General features: G+C 39.9%; 1 protein-coding gene across 17 annotated transcripts in view; it reads left to right on the forward strand.

The window, feature by feature from the left end:
- The window catches only part of RBFOX1 (RNA binding fox-1 homolog 1), a 1,156,138-nt gene that overhangs the window by 131,007 nt on the left and 1,010,618 nt on the right, over nt 1–14,513 (forward strand). For all 17 annotated transcript variants that reach the window (XM_068206663.1, XM_068206660.1, XM_068206659.1 and 14 more), the window contains exon 2: nt 3,676–3,735. In XM_068206663.1, coding sequence (XP_068062764.1) covers nt 3,676–3,735 — 60 coding nt within the window. The remainder of the gene's footprint in view (nt 1–3,675; nt 3,736–14,513) is intronic.

Genomic DNA, 14,513 nt, shown 5'->3' on the forward strand with positions numbered 1-14,513 from the left:
AACAGAAGGAAAGACTTCTTCTTGTTACTACTATTTTTTTGTCCTTTTCCTCTTCTCTGAAGCTCACCTTGAGGCTGCCCACCCTTCATCCAGCACGGAGCTGGGGCTCCCTGGATGTCCCCAAAACCTGGCAAGGCGCAAGCTCCTTGCAGAACCAGACCCCTACAGACTCCAGGCTCCCTTGGCTTTATTTTCTGTTGCAGAGCCTCGTGCCTATGTTGCAGAGGTGTGATGAGCAGGGCCCTGCTCTGGGTTTGTCTGCCAGCCCCAGTTGGTACCCTGCAAATCAGCTGCGCTGTACCATACAGCACCCTGATTTATGTGAGATATCACGTACTGATGCCTTTATAGACAGCAACTTAGTGTTTCAGAGGAGTCTGCATGTTACAAAAAGGGCAGCAGGTGTTATTTAGACTAAATTGACCTTGAAATTGATTTCTTTATTTTATGACTTACTGAGGGGAGATTAATACTTTTTTTTTCCTGCAGCCTGAAACAATTTACATGGTAATAGAAGGCATAGTCAGTCAAATAAATTGCTGGAAGTAGTGGTGTTCCAAGAAAGAAAATATGGATCTTACTTGCATTGATTCTTTCTATCCCCAGGGAGTAGCTAAGACTTTTAACACTGGGGAAAGACTGCCAAATTTTATTTTTCCCATTAAAGTCAGAAGAATAGAAAGTAATGTCTGTTAGCTGACATTTAGTCCAAACTTTCAGTTTGAGGGGTGGGGGAGAAGGCTGTGCCCCATATAAAATTTAGAGAGCGTTTTATTGCTATTTCTTGATTTCTCTAAGGGCAGATAGATAGTAATGGGAATCATAAGAAACTTCTGGAAAGTCTGGCATGGACACAGCATAGCTGCCCTTGGTAACAGAACAGGCCCTGAGAATAAAATAGCTTGTAAATGGTTGTTGCAATTCCACCTTCGAGTACTGAGTAGAAATCACCTCAAAATACAAATGTTAATGGAAACAAGAGACCCAAAAGAAATTACCTGGAGGAGGCACTGATAGGAATATGAAGTGTAGCTCTACAGGAGGGAGAAAGTTTTTGTTTATTGTGCTGCTGCAGTGTTGCAACTGTGTAATTTCCATTTTCCTGTAGCCTCCAAGACAAGTGCATAGTTAAATGATTTGTCCGTGGCACAATACTTTGCATAACCTGAACATGTACCAGATATTATGATGACACATTACCTGAAAATGAGTGCGAAAGCAACTCCACAAAGCAATTTTTTGTTTGCTGTAAATACAGAAATGGTGTAGAGGAAAGTGGTGAAAATCATCATGATGAGAATTAATCTCCTTTGTCTGTCAGAGCTGAATGCTGCTATTGCAGCTGTAGTGGGGGAATGGTGATTTCAGCCTGTGTGATGCAGGTGGAGGAGAAGGGGATCTGGTGTCCAAGCATCTGGAGTTACTGGAGAAGGGATTTGGGCTCTTTCTACCAGGTTTAGATTAGTTTTGATTGTTGTTGGAATTCTCTGCCTCCCTAAAAACAACCTAGACCTGAGGAGTTTTGCTAGTTTTGCTTTTACTTTCTGGTTCAATGTCCCTGGATTTTCACAGTTGGTGAGTGAGTTATTAATAGGGAGCACACCACGAGCTTCCCAAGGAGCTGTCCCACATGCAGCACTGGCCTAAAGCTGTTTATTAATTTGTTACTGCTTCATAGAGCTGTGCAATGCTTAGAGATTAGCTGGGTTGGGGGGAAAAAGAAGTGTATTTGTAAAATAGCTGCTTAAAATGTCATATTTATTTGGAGCTCAGGGCATTGCCTTCTGGAAGAGTGGTGTGAAACAAAATGTGTTATCTCCCTGCCTGCCTGCCTCTTCTAGGGAGTTTCCCATGAGGAACAGCCCTGCAAAAAGGTTAGTTTGGATTCCCACAGTATTTCCTGAGCACTGTGAAGCTGTGATCCCAGGGAAATGGTGCAGCCTGAGGAGCTGTGGAACAAGAGGGGAAGGAAATGGGCAGGGAATAGAAATAGCTGCACATCCATCCTGCTGCACGGAGTGTTTGCAAAGCAACAGCAGGGAAAGGGCTCTGGGGGCAGCAGGGACACAAGGGAGGAGAGTGACAGGGAAAGTCGGAAGAGGAACGGGGAAAACTCTGCAGAGGTTTTCTTGAGGAAAACCTGAAGAGACAGCCAAGGCACAGCTGCTCAGTGGCACAGCAGTGGGTAAGGGTATGGAGGCACTGTGAAATCATCCAGGGCTGGAATACAGAAGTTTTGCTTGGTGGTTTTCTTCAATGTTGGTCTCAGTTTGCAGCTTCTTAGTGGACAACGGTGACTGCTATCCTCTGTGGGAAACATGGAATTGGTCTGGGAGGTGATTTTGGTGGTAGTTTATCTATTTACACCTTGGGAAGTCTGTTTGCTGGCACTTCCTATGAAGGAGATGGTTTTTGCAATGGCTAAATTGAATGGACAGTGAGGCATACTCTAATTTATACAATTACAGACTGGGGGATACTCAGGGTGAAGGATGAAGAATTACTACCAGCTCCCTGAAATATGGTCTGTCTCCTGGGTCATAGCACATCTCCTATAAATAAAGGCTTTAGAAGCTTTATATATGGAGGCATGCTTGATGATAATTAAAAGAAGTTTATAGCAGTTACTCTTTGCTGTGTTGGACAGATAGGCCTCAATTTCAGCTTATCAAACTTTTATTCCCAAACAATAGGGGGAACTGTGTGGCTTGGCTTGCCATGTAAATCTGATCTTTATTGGCAGGGATGGCATGACAAGAGAAGGCCAGCCCTGGGAGACCTTTTTAAAATACAAATGTGAGTGTAATGGCTGTATTCATTAGGGAAGAGGCAAGAATTTGGTGTGCTAACTCTTTCTAACATATCCTTTTAAATTCAGAACTGTTTTAATTACTGCCCTGAGCCTTTCAGCTGCATTTATTGTACCTGTGTTTAGACACTGTGGCACTTCTCTCACCTGTTAAAAACCCCTCCAAGCCTTTTTTTCTGTATTGCAGTAACAGCAGAGTGCTCAGGTTCTTCTCATGCCCAAGCCCCAAACTGTTTCGTGACTTGTGGAATGCCAGCTGGGCTGTAGGAGAAGCTTCCTGAAGGGTAGAAAATGAAGGATTTTACTTTGCTTTAGGGTAGACCTAGATGGAGTTGTGACACAAGAATGGTGAGCCAGCATAGCCATGGGCCTGCCTCCTGCACAGCCTGTGCTGCAGGGGTTTGGAACAACATTGACAGGGCTGTTGCTAAGCAGGAAATAAACCATGGTCCCTCAGATGGAAGAGAGACTCATTTGTCATCAGATGCTGAGAGAATGTTGAGTGGCTGAGAATCTATCACCCAAATTTCATGTGCAGGAGTGGTTCAGGAAGTGCAATGGAGCCCTCCCCTGAGTTTCTGAAAGGCAGAAATCCTGTCCTTCCCACCCCACTGCCTTCCAAAAGAGACATCAGGCTGCTGCCTTCCCTGGGGATCATTATGGTAAAACCAAAAGGTGTGTAATTTAGTCAAAAGGGTCTAAGGCACAAGCTGAATGGCAAGGAAAATCTCCATAATCAAATGTTTTACTAATGGCGCCTCCAAGTCTAATCATAGTGGTGCTCAATGTTGGTCTTTATTCCTGATATGTAATGTGCCATCTATTATCTTTAATCTGACTTTTTTTTTCCCTTCTTCTCTTTTCAGGACTATAAATCTGATGTTATGACTCTGGTTTCCAGTGCCAAGAACAGTCCTCAAGGTCCAGTAAGTAAAGCATTTTGTTGGAGAGATTAGATTTTGTAACTGAGTTTAGATCTTCTTTTAAATTGTTTCAGTCATCAATCACTGGCACTAACTCTTGCCTGTGACACCTTGGTGCTTTTGAAGTGTCTGCACTTGAATTGGCTTAAATGCTCTTTAATATGTGAATATGTAGTACAGGGAATATCTGTCTTAGCAAAGAGAGGCAAAGTGATTAGAATTGCTGCAGTTAGGTTCATTAACAGCCCCGTGGCTCTCTCTTGTGTGTGCTACAAACTGTGAAACCTGCATGCTCAGACTGGGCTCCAAGCTGTGTCACTGCTCTGCAGAGAGGGGACAAAATCACAGGGAATGGGAGGGTGGGCTACAACTGCAAGCCCCTCTGGAATTCCATGTTATAGTGAGGAGGGCAGGTATAAAAAGAGAAAACAGAAGTTTGGGTGAGTTCAGAGCCATGCAAGAGCAAAGCTTTCACAAGGGCAAGGCCCCTGTTGGCTTGGAAACTGAGCAGGACTGGACCAAAAGGGATCTGCCTTATCCTGGCCTAAAGGTTGGATATAACCTACCCCAAGTCTGTGCTGCATGCTTCATTTTCTGTGTAACATCACATTTTGGCAGGAAATGTGTGCCACAAACCAAGGTTATGCTAAGGTGCTGTGGATTTACAGCCCCTGTCTGATGGACAGAGGGGCTGGTGATACTCAACACGGGCTGATGTCACTCCAAGTTAATCATTCACTGCTGTAAAGATCCTTTAATATTTTTTCTCTAAAGCAGTATTATTGTGCTACAGGGCTTTTCCAAGTGCTTCTCCTTGGACAGTGCCAGGAATTGAAATGATGTCACTCAGTGAACACTTAGTTTGGATATTTTCCCCCCTCTTTTTCTGATTATCTAATCTTTATCCCCTCAGACTCGAGGTTGTAGGAGTGTGGATTTATGCCAGAATAAGGAAATCCACTCAGTATTTTGAATGTTTGGCAACCCCCTTCTCCCTGTTTGCAGGCATGATTAATGCTGTTTTAAACATGAACATCAAACATTAACAGCTCCCTGAAAGGAGGAGGTGGTTGGACCTTCTCCAAACGAGCACTGTCTTTCAGTTGGAAATCTCTGGCTTGGAAACTGCTTAGTCACACCAACGGAAATACAAAAATATCTTGAAAAGTGAAAATGTATACAAGAGATTTTTAGCTTCTCTGATGATTTGACAGGATCCCTTTTTTACCCCGTATAGTAGGATTTGGAAGAATTTCTTTCAATAATTCTTCCTGCACTGATGCTTCTTGCTGGAACATCTTGCTACACAAAGTCACAGCCTTTCTGTTAGTTTGTCAAAAGTTAACTTTGAGAATGATGTTCTGAGAGGTGGAGGTTTATTTTTAGAAACTTGGTTTTTTTGTGCTTCATATATTTGCATTAAAATTAGGTTTGTGTCAGTTAAAAAGGAATGTTTTGAAGAATGATGTAGTGTTTCTCTGGCTGAATGTGTTCTCTAAACTAGAAAATGTTTTTACAAGTGCAGAACAAGATTTGATGAACACCTGTCATTTTGTACTGAGAGGGTGGGGGCTTTACTGAATTTCTTAGTCAAACTGTCTCAGGGAGTTCTATTTTATTTTTCCTGTGATTGAATCCTTTTCTTTTCTGTAACAAAGTGTCCTCAGATGTTGAAGTAGTGACTTAACAAACAAGATTTCAATTGTCTTCCTTGAGCCTCAGTAGCTTGGACTTTAATTATTTTTTGTTTATTTTTGAGTGATGGAAAGAGTTTTAAAGGTACTTTTAGCAGTGCATTTTAATGTGTTGAAGAGGGTTGTGATGGAAAGAGGGAAAGGTTTCCTGTTTTCCATGATATTTCTTATGCCACACTACAATGGCATAAAAATAATGAGTTAGGAGTTGAGCTTATTGCTCTTGAAATTACACTGTCTCTGTTGTTGCTTGGAAAATTGTTTGTTGTGATGGATGAGGAGGAATACGTAGATTTTTCAAGTGTGTTGCCAGATCATTGCTTATAGAACAGTCTGGTAATAAAAGGAGAGTTGACAGATGAGAATTCAAATGGACCTGAGAACGAATTACTGAATAATGCCCCAGTTCCAGGGCCTGAAAAGCTTATTTCCAGGGTTTTTTTTCTTTTTTTAAATAATTGTTGGCTGCTTTTCCTGCTCTTAGTGACAGATCCTATATGAAAGTCTAATGCAGCTCAATCTCAGGCTGAATTCACTTCTGTGTTACATCACTGAGACTGCATTGAAAGGGCTGGAGTCACTGTGGTATAAAACTCCAGCAGGGAGTCAGATCTATCAAACTTCATGTTTCCTGATAGCTAGAGCTGCCTAATAGATTGTTTGTTAAATAATTCAAGATGTTTTCATTAAGCTGAGTGATTGAGTCTTTTAAAGCCTTTCTTTTGTTCTTGACTCTCATCAGGCAGTTGGTTGTACCTGCAGAGCTAAGAAAATCTAACTGAAGGAAGTAGTTCTGGAAGCTTTAGGAAGCTGTAAAATTACAGACTCTGCCGGATCATGGAGGGATGGATTTGGGCTGGTTCCTTGGATTTCTGTCCCTTTTTCTTCTGGCTTCCTCTAAGTGCTGCGCTCTTCTATCTGCAGCTTCACAGTCTTTTTTAGGCTGCTTTAAATTCTCCTTCCTGCTTATTAAAGGTTTATGTTTTCTAAAGTGCCTTTGCTTTTTCCCCCAGTCTGCATTTCTCCCACTCTTGTCTATATATTGATATTTGATAACAAATATCATGTACTGTTTTTTAATCAAGAAATGTTGAGAGGAGGTAGTAGGAGTAAAATAGGAGTCTTCAGGGTAATTCAGGAGGGACAATAATGATTTTTTTGCTGAGAAATAAAATCGCTGCAAGAATTGCTGCCTGTGATCTGAATAGAAATGTGATAATACCTGAAATTACTTCATCTCTACTGCTGCTTCAGGAGGGATATCTATTAGCTGGGGATAATGGCTTGAAAAAAAAACCCGGTGGATTTCTTTAAATTTTAGATTCCTATTGAATGGAATATGTGTTAGCATTCTTAAAAAAAATATTAAATGAATCTGTCACTACCAGGGAGAGAACAATAGAGCTGAAAGCAAAAATAAGTCTTCCCTGAGCATCATCAGAGAGCATTTGGATAATGGGTTGGGTGGGAGGGAAGATTCTTCTGCACAGGGGGAGAAGGGAAAGTGCATTGTGCAGGCATCTCAAACAGTAACACAGAGCTGATCTAACTTGTGCCAATAAAACCAACAAATCCAGGGAATATCTGGCTAAGTTTGATTTTATTTCTCAAAGCCATCTATACTGAAAATAGAGGAAACTATCTCATGTACTGAAAAATAGAGAAAATTCTTTACAGCTCTGTCGTGAGGATCAGAGAGTGGTTTATGACAAATGTAATCCAGCACAAGGGGAAAATTTTACCTGAGATGCTTATTGTGGGAAGCTTTTGTGAAGTTTTCCATGCCATTTATGATTTGAGAATCCAGGCAGATGAAATGTTGCTGTGTTAATGCACAGCAGATGGGAGAAGTCAGAAGCAGGTACGTAGTGCTGAGTTCTGTTCCTTCCACCTCCATCTGCTCACAGTGTTTTGCTCCCATGGCTGTGTGTTTTTTTCCCAGCAGAGGAATTGGCCCAATGGCTGGAGGTCACAGCCATTATTCCATATTTTATGGAGAATATTTCCACATTATCTGGAAATATCTTCTTGAAAATACTCCAGTATCATTTAGATGATGAGACAGTGTTACAATTAGTGATTGTATAGGGAAAATCCTCAAATTAGAAATGTTACTTAGTGATTTATGAAGTTAGGACAAAACAGTTATTCTTAGATTCAAACTCCTGTAATATATTGACACTTTTCTCTGTTCCACCAGCCTGTACTTGTGTGTTGTTATTAAATCAGGTGCTGAATGTTGTTTATCAGAGTTAACCTTGCCTGGAGTGGTAATGGTGTGGTGTCTACAGAGCTGGAGCTGATTTATTATTCGTAGGGAAGCAGATCTCCAGGATAAGTTGACACAGTTGAGGTTTTGAGTTTTTCATTGATTAAAATTGAGTCAGGTGTCATCTTTTCTGGCAGGAGAGATGAAACTAAGAAATTGCCCTGTTCTCCCAGCCTTCTTTCATTTCACCATTAGAGATTCTCCTGTGTTTGTGCTTTAGCCAAGGAGGTGAAAGACTAAATAAAATAAGAAAAAACAATTTGCAATAGCAGGAAATTTAAATTCTAACAAGCAGGTGAATCCAGAGAGCTGCTGAAATGCCAGGTATGGTTTGATAAAAAAATCCTTGAATCTTCTTGAATACTCATGATTTTGGTGTGGAAAGAAAAGCTGTAGTTGGACAGCAGCTAACCACAGAGACACAAGACATATCTAAAGAAGAAATGGGGTTCTTTTAAAAGGAATTACAGCAAAAGCAAAGGAGAAAACCAGAAGCCTTTGCTGCTGTTAGTAATCAAATTTTGGTACTTCTAAATACTGGAATTTAGTAGACTTTCAGGGAGGGGCTTGTGAGCATGCTCACAATCTAAGAAAAAATGACTGGAAATGAAGAAAAAGCAGGAAAAGGCTGTGTCTGCACCAGAGTTGTAAGAAGGGTGAGCAGAAGTTGATGTTCTTCACTGCCAGCAGGACTAAATTGGTTGTGGGGTGCAGCTCCCAGAGGTGGAAGGGAGAGACTGTAACAAGGAGGGTGTAAAAATCCATTTCATACAGCACTTGTGTAAATTCTGCTTACATCACCCAAGTGAAACCAAAGGGGAAGTGATCATTTTGCTTTGTATTTGAATCGTAGTTTTCAGTCAGAATTTGTGAAAAGAAATGAAATACAATTATTGATTTGCATAACAGTTTGCACAGCAAGACTCTTAACCATTGTAGAGGTGCCCATCAAACCAGGGTAATCACATGCCATTCATTTTGAAGCTTTCATCAGTCTCAGAGGCAAATAAATCAATGCATCATTAATACAGAAAGTATAGTTCAGATGGTATTTTTTAATTTTGCTTTTCTTTTGCATTCTACCCGTATTAACAATGTTTGTAAAGTACTAACACCCAGGATTTGAAAAGAAAACAAAACCAAGCAAACAAACACCAAACTCAAAATCCTGCTTTTGGAATCCAGCAATAAAAACTTTGGAGAACTCTGAGAATCAGTGTTAGTTTGTTTCTAGTTTGTTTCTAGTTTGTTTCTAGTTTGTTTCTAGTTTGTTTCTAGTTTGTTTCTAGTTTGTTTCTAGTTTGTTTCTAGTTTGTTTCTAGTTTGTTTCTAGTTTGTTTCTAGTTTGTTTCTAGTTTGTTTCTAGTTTGTTTCTAGTTTGTTTCTAGTTTGTTTCTAGTTTGTTTCTAGTTTGTTTCTAGTTTGTTTCTAGTTTGTTTCTAGTTTGTTTCTAGTTTGTTTCTAGTTTGTTTCTAGTTTGTTTCTAGTTTGTTTCTAGTTTGTTTCTAGTTTGTTTCTAGTTTGTTTCTAGTTTGTTTCTAGTTTGTTTCTAGTTTGTTTCTAGTTTGTTTCTAGTTTGTTTCTAGTTTGTTTCTAGTTTGTTTCTAGTTTGTTTCTAGTTTGTTTCTAGTTTGTTTCTAGTTTGTTTCTAGTTTGTTTCTAGTTTGTTTCTAGTTTGTTTCTATAGTTTGTTTCTAGTTTGTTTCTATAGTTTGTTTCTAGTTTGTTTCTATTTTTAATATTTTTATATTTCTATATTTTATTTGTTATGTATCTTTTGAAATACAATTTATTCATTACATTTATTATATAACATTGTATCAATATCATTATAATACAATATTACATTACTATTAATTTATTATATTTATATATTTTAGTTTTATTTATATTTTATTCATAATTTAGTTTGATTTTAATTAATTTTATTTAACTTATACATCAGGATGAGGGATATAAATTAGACATTCACCCCTGCCAACGCTCCCTCTTAAGAGCAGTGCTGTCATCTGGACAAACGCAGCGCGATGTGCATTCGGTGCCAGTTTATGGGGGAAAACCTCGTGAATTCCAACAGGACGGGATGGGGGGCGCAGGGAGCAAGGCAGGAGTTTGTTTGCTCAGCTGAGGTCGCAGCAGGACGCTCGGGGATGCTAGGGGATGCTCGCGGCATCACGAGAAGCGAAGCGCGATGCCAAGGTGCCACCTAGTGACAATGGGCAGTGGCAGTGGGAGCCGCGCTGCTCCGTGGCACTGCTCTTCGGAGCACCAAGGCAGCCGCTGGCATGCTGCTCACGTTGGGTTTTCCTGAGAAATGCTTTGCACTGCACCGAGCTGGTGTGAACTGTGCGCAGTGCCCTGGCTCTGGATTTGCTGTGCCAGGGCAGGCACTGCCCCTGCTGCCTCCCAGCTCAGCCAGGCTCCCCAAAATGTGGTTTTGGTGAATTTGGTGCAGTAGCGCTCTCACCTGGCAGAGAACAGATGTAATAATGGTGGAAGAGAAGCTTTGTTGAATATTGAACATATGAATTTTTGATTTTTAAAACAACTTAGATTCATTCAAACTTGTGAGCATTTGTATGATTTTTTCTGTTCATTATTAAAAGAAAGGTTATCAGATTCATAAAATATCTGGGGCTTATTGTTGGGAATTTTTGTTTTACTTTTGCAGGGAAAGCACAAGTTTGACAGAGATTGAAATGAGCTACCTTGTGCAATGGTCCATGTTTTCTGCTGGTAATAGATGTGGTTTGCTTGGAGTGAGTAAAATCTGGGAAAAAATCACATCTAAGGCAGTTTAATTTTGTTCCGGATCTAATCTTTATTGTGGGTTAAGTGGGAGTGTGCAGTTGACAGTGTCTTATTGGCCTTATTAGCACGAGTGTGGAGGAAAATATTCCTGTCTGTATAAATGTCAGATGATAGGAGGTTTTGCAGGATAGAATTTTGACACCTGAGAGTTCAAGTCAGCAAAGTCCAGCACATCTCAGGTTCCTCTGGAAAATGGCTGTTATCACCCTCTTCTTATTTACTTAGCAGAGAACAGAATGTTCTGATTGTCAGTGCACTTGCCAAAAGTGAGAGTGTGTACAGAAGGGGAGATGGCTGAAGGGGTGATTGGATAAATGTCCTCCCATCACAGAGCACTTGGATATTCTTCATGTGAAGCATGTGAACACTCTGCTGGGGAAAGGTCAAAGCATTTGCTTGGAGCATTTTAGCAGGAATCTCTCAGCCTCAGAATAAAGATTTTTGTGGGTACCTGTTTAAATAGACACATCTGTGTTTGGATATTTGAAACATAAATGCATATTAGGTGCAAAAATTAAAAACAGTTTGCAGTTACCCCATGTGGAGATTTTGGCAGTCTGGCTGTATTAAGGGTGAAAACCAAACAGCTGAAAATAGTGTGATATTGATCTCTTCCCTTGGCTCTTTGTGTCCTTCCATGGGAGCTTTAAAAGAAGTATTTGTGCTGAGGGATAGATTTGCTTCTGAGGAGATGGCTAAACATCCATTTAATGCAGAATACTGTTTAGAAAAAAAGCGCAGGAAGAAATAAGCTCCCCAAAGCAATCTGTAGTATTGATGTTTTTAAAAAAGGAAGGGGTTATGAGAGTAATTGAAACAATTGCAAATTCTGCCTGTTGCTCATCAGTGTTTTCCAATTTACATCCTAAGAAAACTGCCAGTAATTTCCTGCCTAAGTAAGATGGAAAGTGTTGTTAAGAGCACAACAGTGGCTGTTGGTGAGAGTATTATGCATGATGCTTTATTCCTGTGTGGCCAGATATCATGAACCTTTAACAACTAGCAGATGTGCAAGGATGTTTATTGTGGTCCTAAATTTCCCCAGCTTAGGCCCTAGATGTGATGGCTTGTTGGAAATTTCCATTTTTGCTTTTAATAACCTCTAATAAATATTCTTCCTAAGTTTTTTCTCTAAATAGGTTTTGAACCTGCACATTTTTGGGCATTTGAAATATTTTCATTCCTGTCTTTTGATCACTCAGTTGAATGAGGCTTCTCCCTCCTTGGGGAACACACAAGTTTTTTACTACTACAATTTTTGCCACTGTTTTATTTTGCATTTATACACACCAGTGGAAGAAATCTGCTGGTTTTTCTTCTATATATACAAAAAGCCATAGCAGAATAATTCAGAATTACAGTCTGTATCTAAGTGTCTGTTTAATGCCACATGATTTTTGATTATGTAAAAGCCACTGAAAAATCTCCCATGAGTGAGTTGCCAGTGGAATGTTTATGGTGAGTTATAGCTGTTACTAATGCCAAATATTGTCAGAGTAAACTGTGGGTTTGATTAAACAGTTCTATAATGATGCTATCAAGGCCTCAAGCATCTGAAATATGGAAAACAAATGTGTGAAAGTACCAGCAAAGAGAAGAGTAAAACTGTGAGGCCTGCAGTAGATGTGCCAGAGTGTGGGTGTTTGTTATTTCATCTTCATTAATAAAACACTTCATGAGTGCAGCAACAAAATGTGAGTCACTGACATGAAAGCAAGGAACTGGGACTTGAAAGAAATTGAAATCTCATCCAAGAATCTCCAGATAACAGGAGTGGATTGTGATGTTCTTTTACAATGTGGGAGAGAGCTTGAAATACCTGTTTTGAAACTTTTTTTTGGTGATAAATGGAGTCACAACTCTAATATCACTGGGAAATTCATTACCTACAACTGGGCAATGGATCTAACCCCCAAATGAATGTTTAAACCTAACAACTGGTGAAACAAAGGATTAACAGAAGAGTTTCAATAAATGGGGTGTAGAGCAGTGAGATGAGACTGAAAACCAGAATTGCCCACTTGGAGAGGGAGTTTGTCCCAGTAAGAAGCTCACGTGGGCTCCAGCTGCACCACAAGCACTGGTTTGACTCTGGATCAGTGGGAGGGAGGTTTTGAGGTGAAAATATCAGTGGAGAAGAGAAATACACAGGCGAAAACCACATCCCAGTGCCTCACAAGTAAATATCTGTTACCTCCACTGACATAAATATCTGAAGTGTTGAAAATCCATTCTAGTATTCACAATGGCTGTTTGCTCATTAAATGAATTAATTCCCACAGAATACTGGGACGAATAATAAATATTGAATTGAACTCCTGGTAACATCATATACTGTGGCTAATCTTCCCCCTCAGCTCATTGGGAGAGTGCAGGTGTAAATGCTAATTAAAGTTAACTAAAGTCAAATTATCTTTTTAAACTGTCAGAACAAGTTTTTTCTCTTTCAATCAAACCATAATGTTTTCATATTTTTAGTGCAGCATATAGAATTGGTATTTTTAAATTTAAAAAGTAGTATTTTTATTTACCAATGAAATGATAATTATTTGCCCTAATTGGGGGAGAAGAATTAATGTTTTGATAGAAGTCTTAATAGGTACCAGATGAAAAAAAAAAAGGCAAACATTTTCAATTTTTTATTTCTTGCTTTCTGATTTTTCAAATCAAACTCCATGCAGGAATCTATTGTCTAGAGCACTGTATTTAAAGACAGAAGGTCAGCTGACCCATTTGCCACCTGTATCTTTTGATTTTTCATATTTATAATAGAATTATGGACAGAAAGGAACTTGCCATGTAACAACATATGTCTAAAGTCAGGGTTTAAATGAGTTACTTTTTCTCCCCCTCTGGCAGGGCAGGTGCAGCATTATCACCCTGAGCTGGGCTGGGGCTGCTCCTGCACAAGGGGTTTTGTCCTGAGAGGCTGCTCTGGGAATTGTCACCTGTGGGCAAGTGACACAAACTCACAGTGCCATTACAGAGCGCTTAAATCCCAGAATTTCCCCAGGCACAGAAAATTCCCAGTGGTGTTTTTCAGGGGAGTTGCTCTGAGTGTTCTCTGCACAGCTGCAGGACCTGGATCTGTTCCAGACCAAGTGCAGCCCAGCAGGATTGGGAACATCCCACTGGAGAGGGGGAATTTCAGTGCTGTGCCTGCCTCAAACATTCCTGTATCCTAAATACTCACTGGCAGTGAATATTTAAATATATTCTGAAGAGTAGAAGCCCTGTTTTTCTTGTTTTTCTTTACCTGCCTCTGTGTGTGAGAAATGCCCCTTTTGTGTGTGATTTTGGTGAATGACCCCAGCAGCAGATGTTAACTTTGAAGTGTTTGTGAAAGACACATTTGTAGCCTTCAGGTGTTATGTCTCTAATACCTTAAAAATATTTTAAGGCTACACTGTGTACCTGCTGATAATGTTAATTTCAGGAGTCTTTTTATCTTTTCTCTTGGGTCCTAAATATGTCTTTATGAATTCCTTTAGCCCTGAACTGACATCTCTCTTCTTCTCAGTTAACAGTACATTTATTCACTTGAAAGAACAGGGACAGAACCATTGTCACATACATTTTTCCTACATTCTCTGATTTAAACTCAGGTGGAAGCCAGGCATGTTTAGATATCCTCTATCCTAGCATGTAGCCAGGGGCCTTCTACTGCTCTATACAAATTGGACAGCTTTTATACGTTATAGGAAAAAAAAATCATAGCTAAAAAAGTGATTTGTTGCAGCTATGCAACTGGGCTTTGAGCAAGGGCAGCCAGTGCTTTTTGTTTTATGGAAATATGGCACTAAATCTTCTGAGTTCTTGTTAAGGCTACTAAAGGAACATCCATGGCTCACGCTGTGGTGATGGTCATTGCAAAAAGGAGTTGTGATTGGTGATTTTTGTGGTATTTGTGGTCGTCTGGAAGAAAGTAGAGTAATTTAGACAACAAAGCCCCCGTGCTCTTATGTGTCATGGAATCCTACAAACCCATGGGTGTCATCTCTCCACAC

The sequence above is a fragment of the Anomalospiza imberbis genome, chromosome 16 (genome assembly GCF_031753505.1).
Source record: "Anomalospiza imberbis isolate Cuckoo-Finch-1a 21T00152 chromosome 16, ASM3175350v1, whole genome shotgun sequence".
Taxonomy (NCBI): Eukaryota; Metazoa; Chordata; class Aves; order Passeriformes; family Viduidae; genus Anomalospiza; species Anomalospiza imberbis.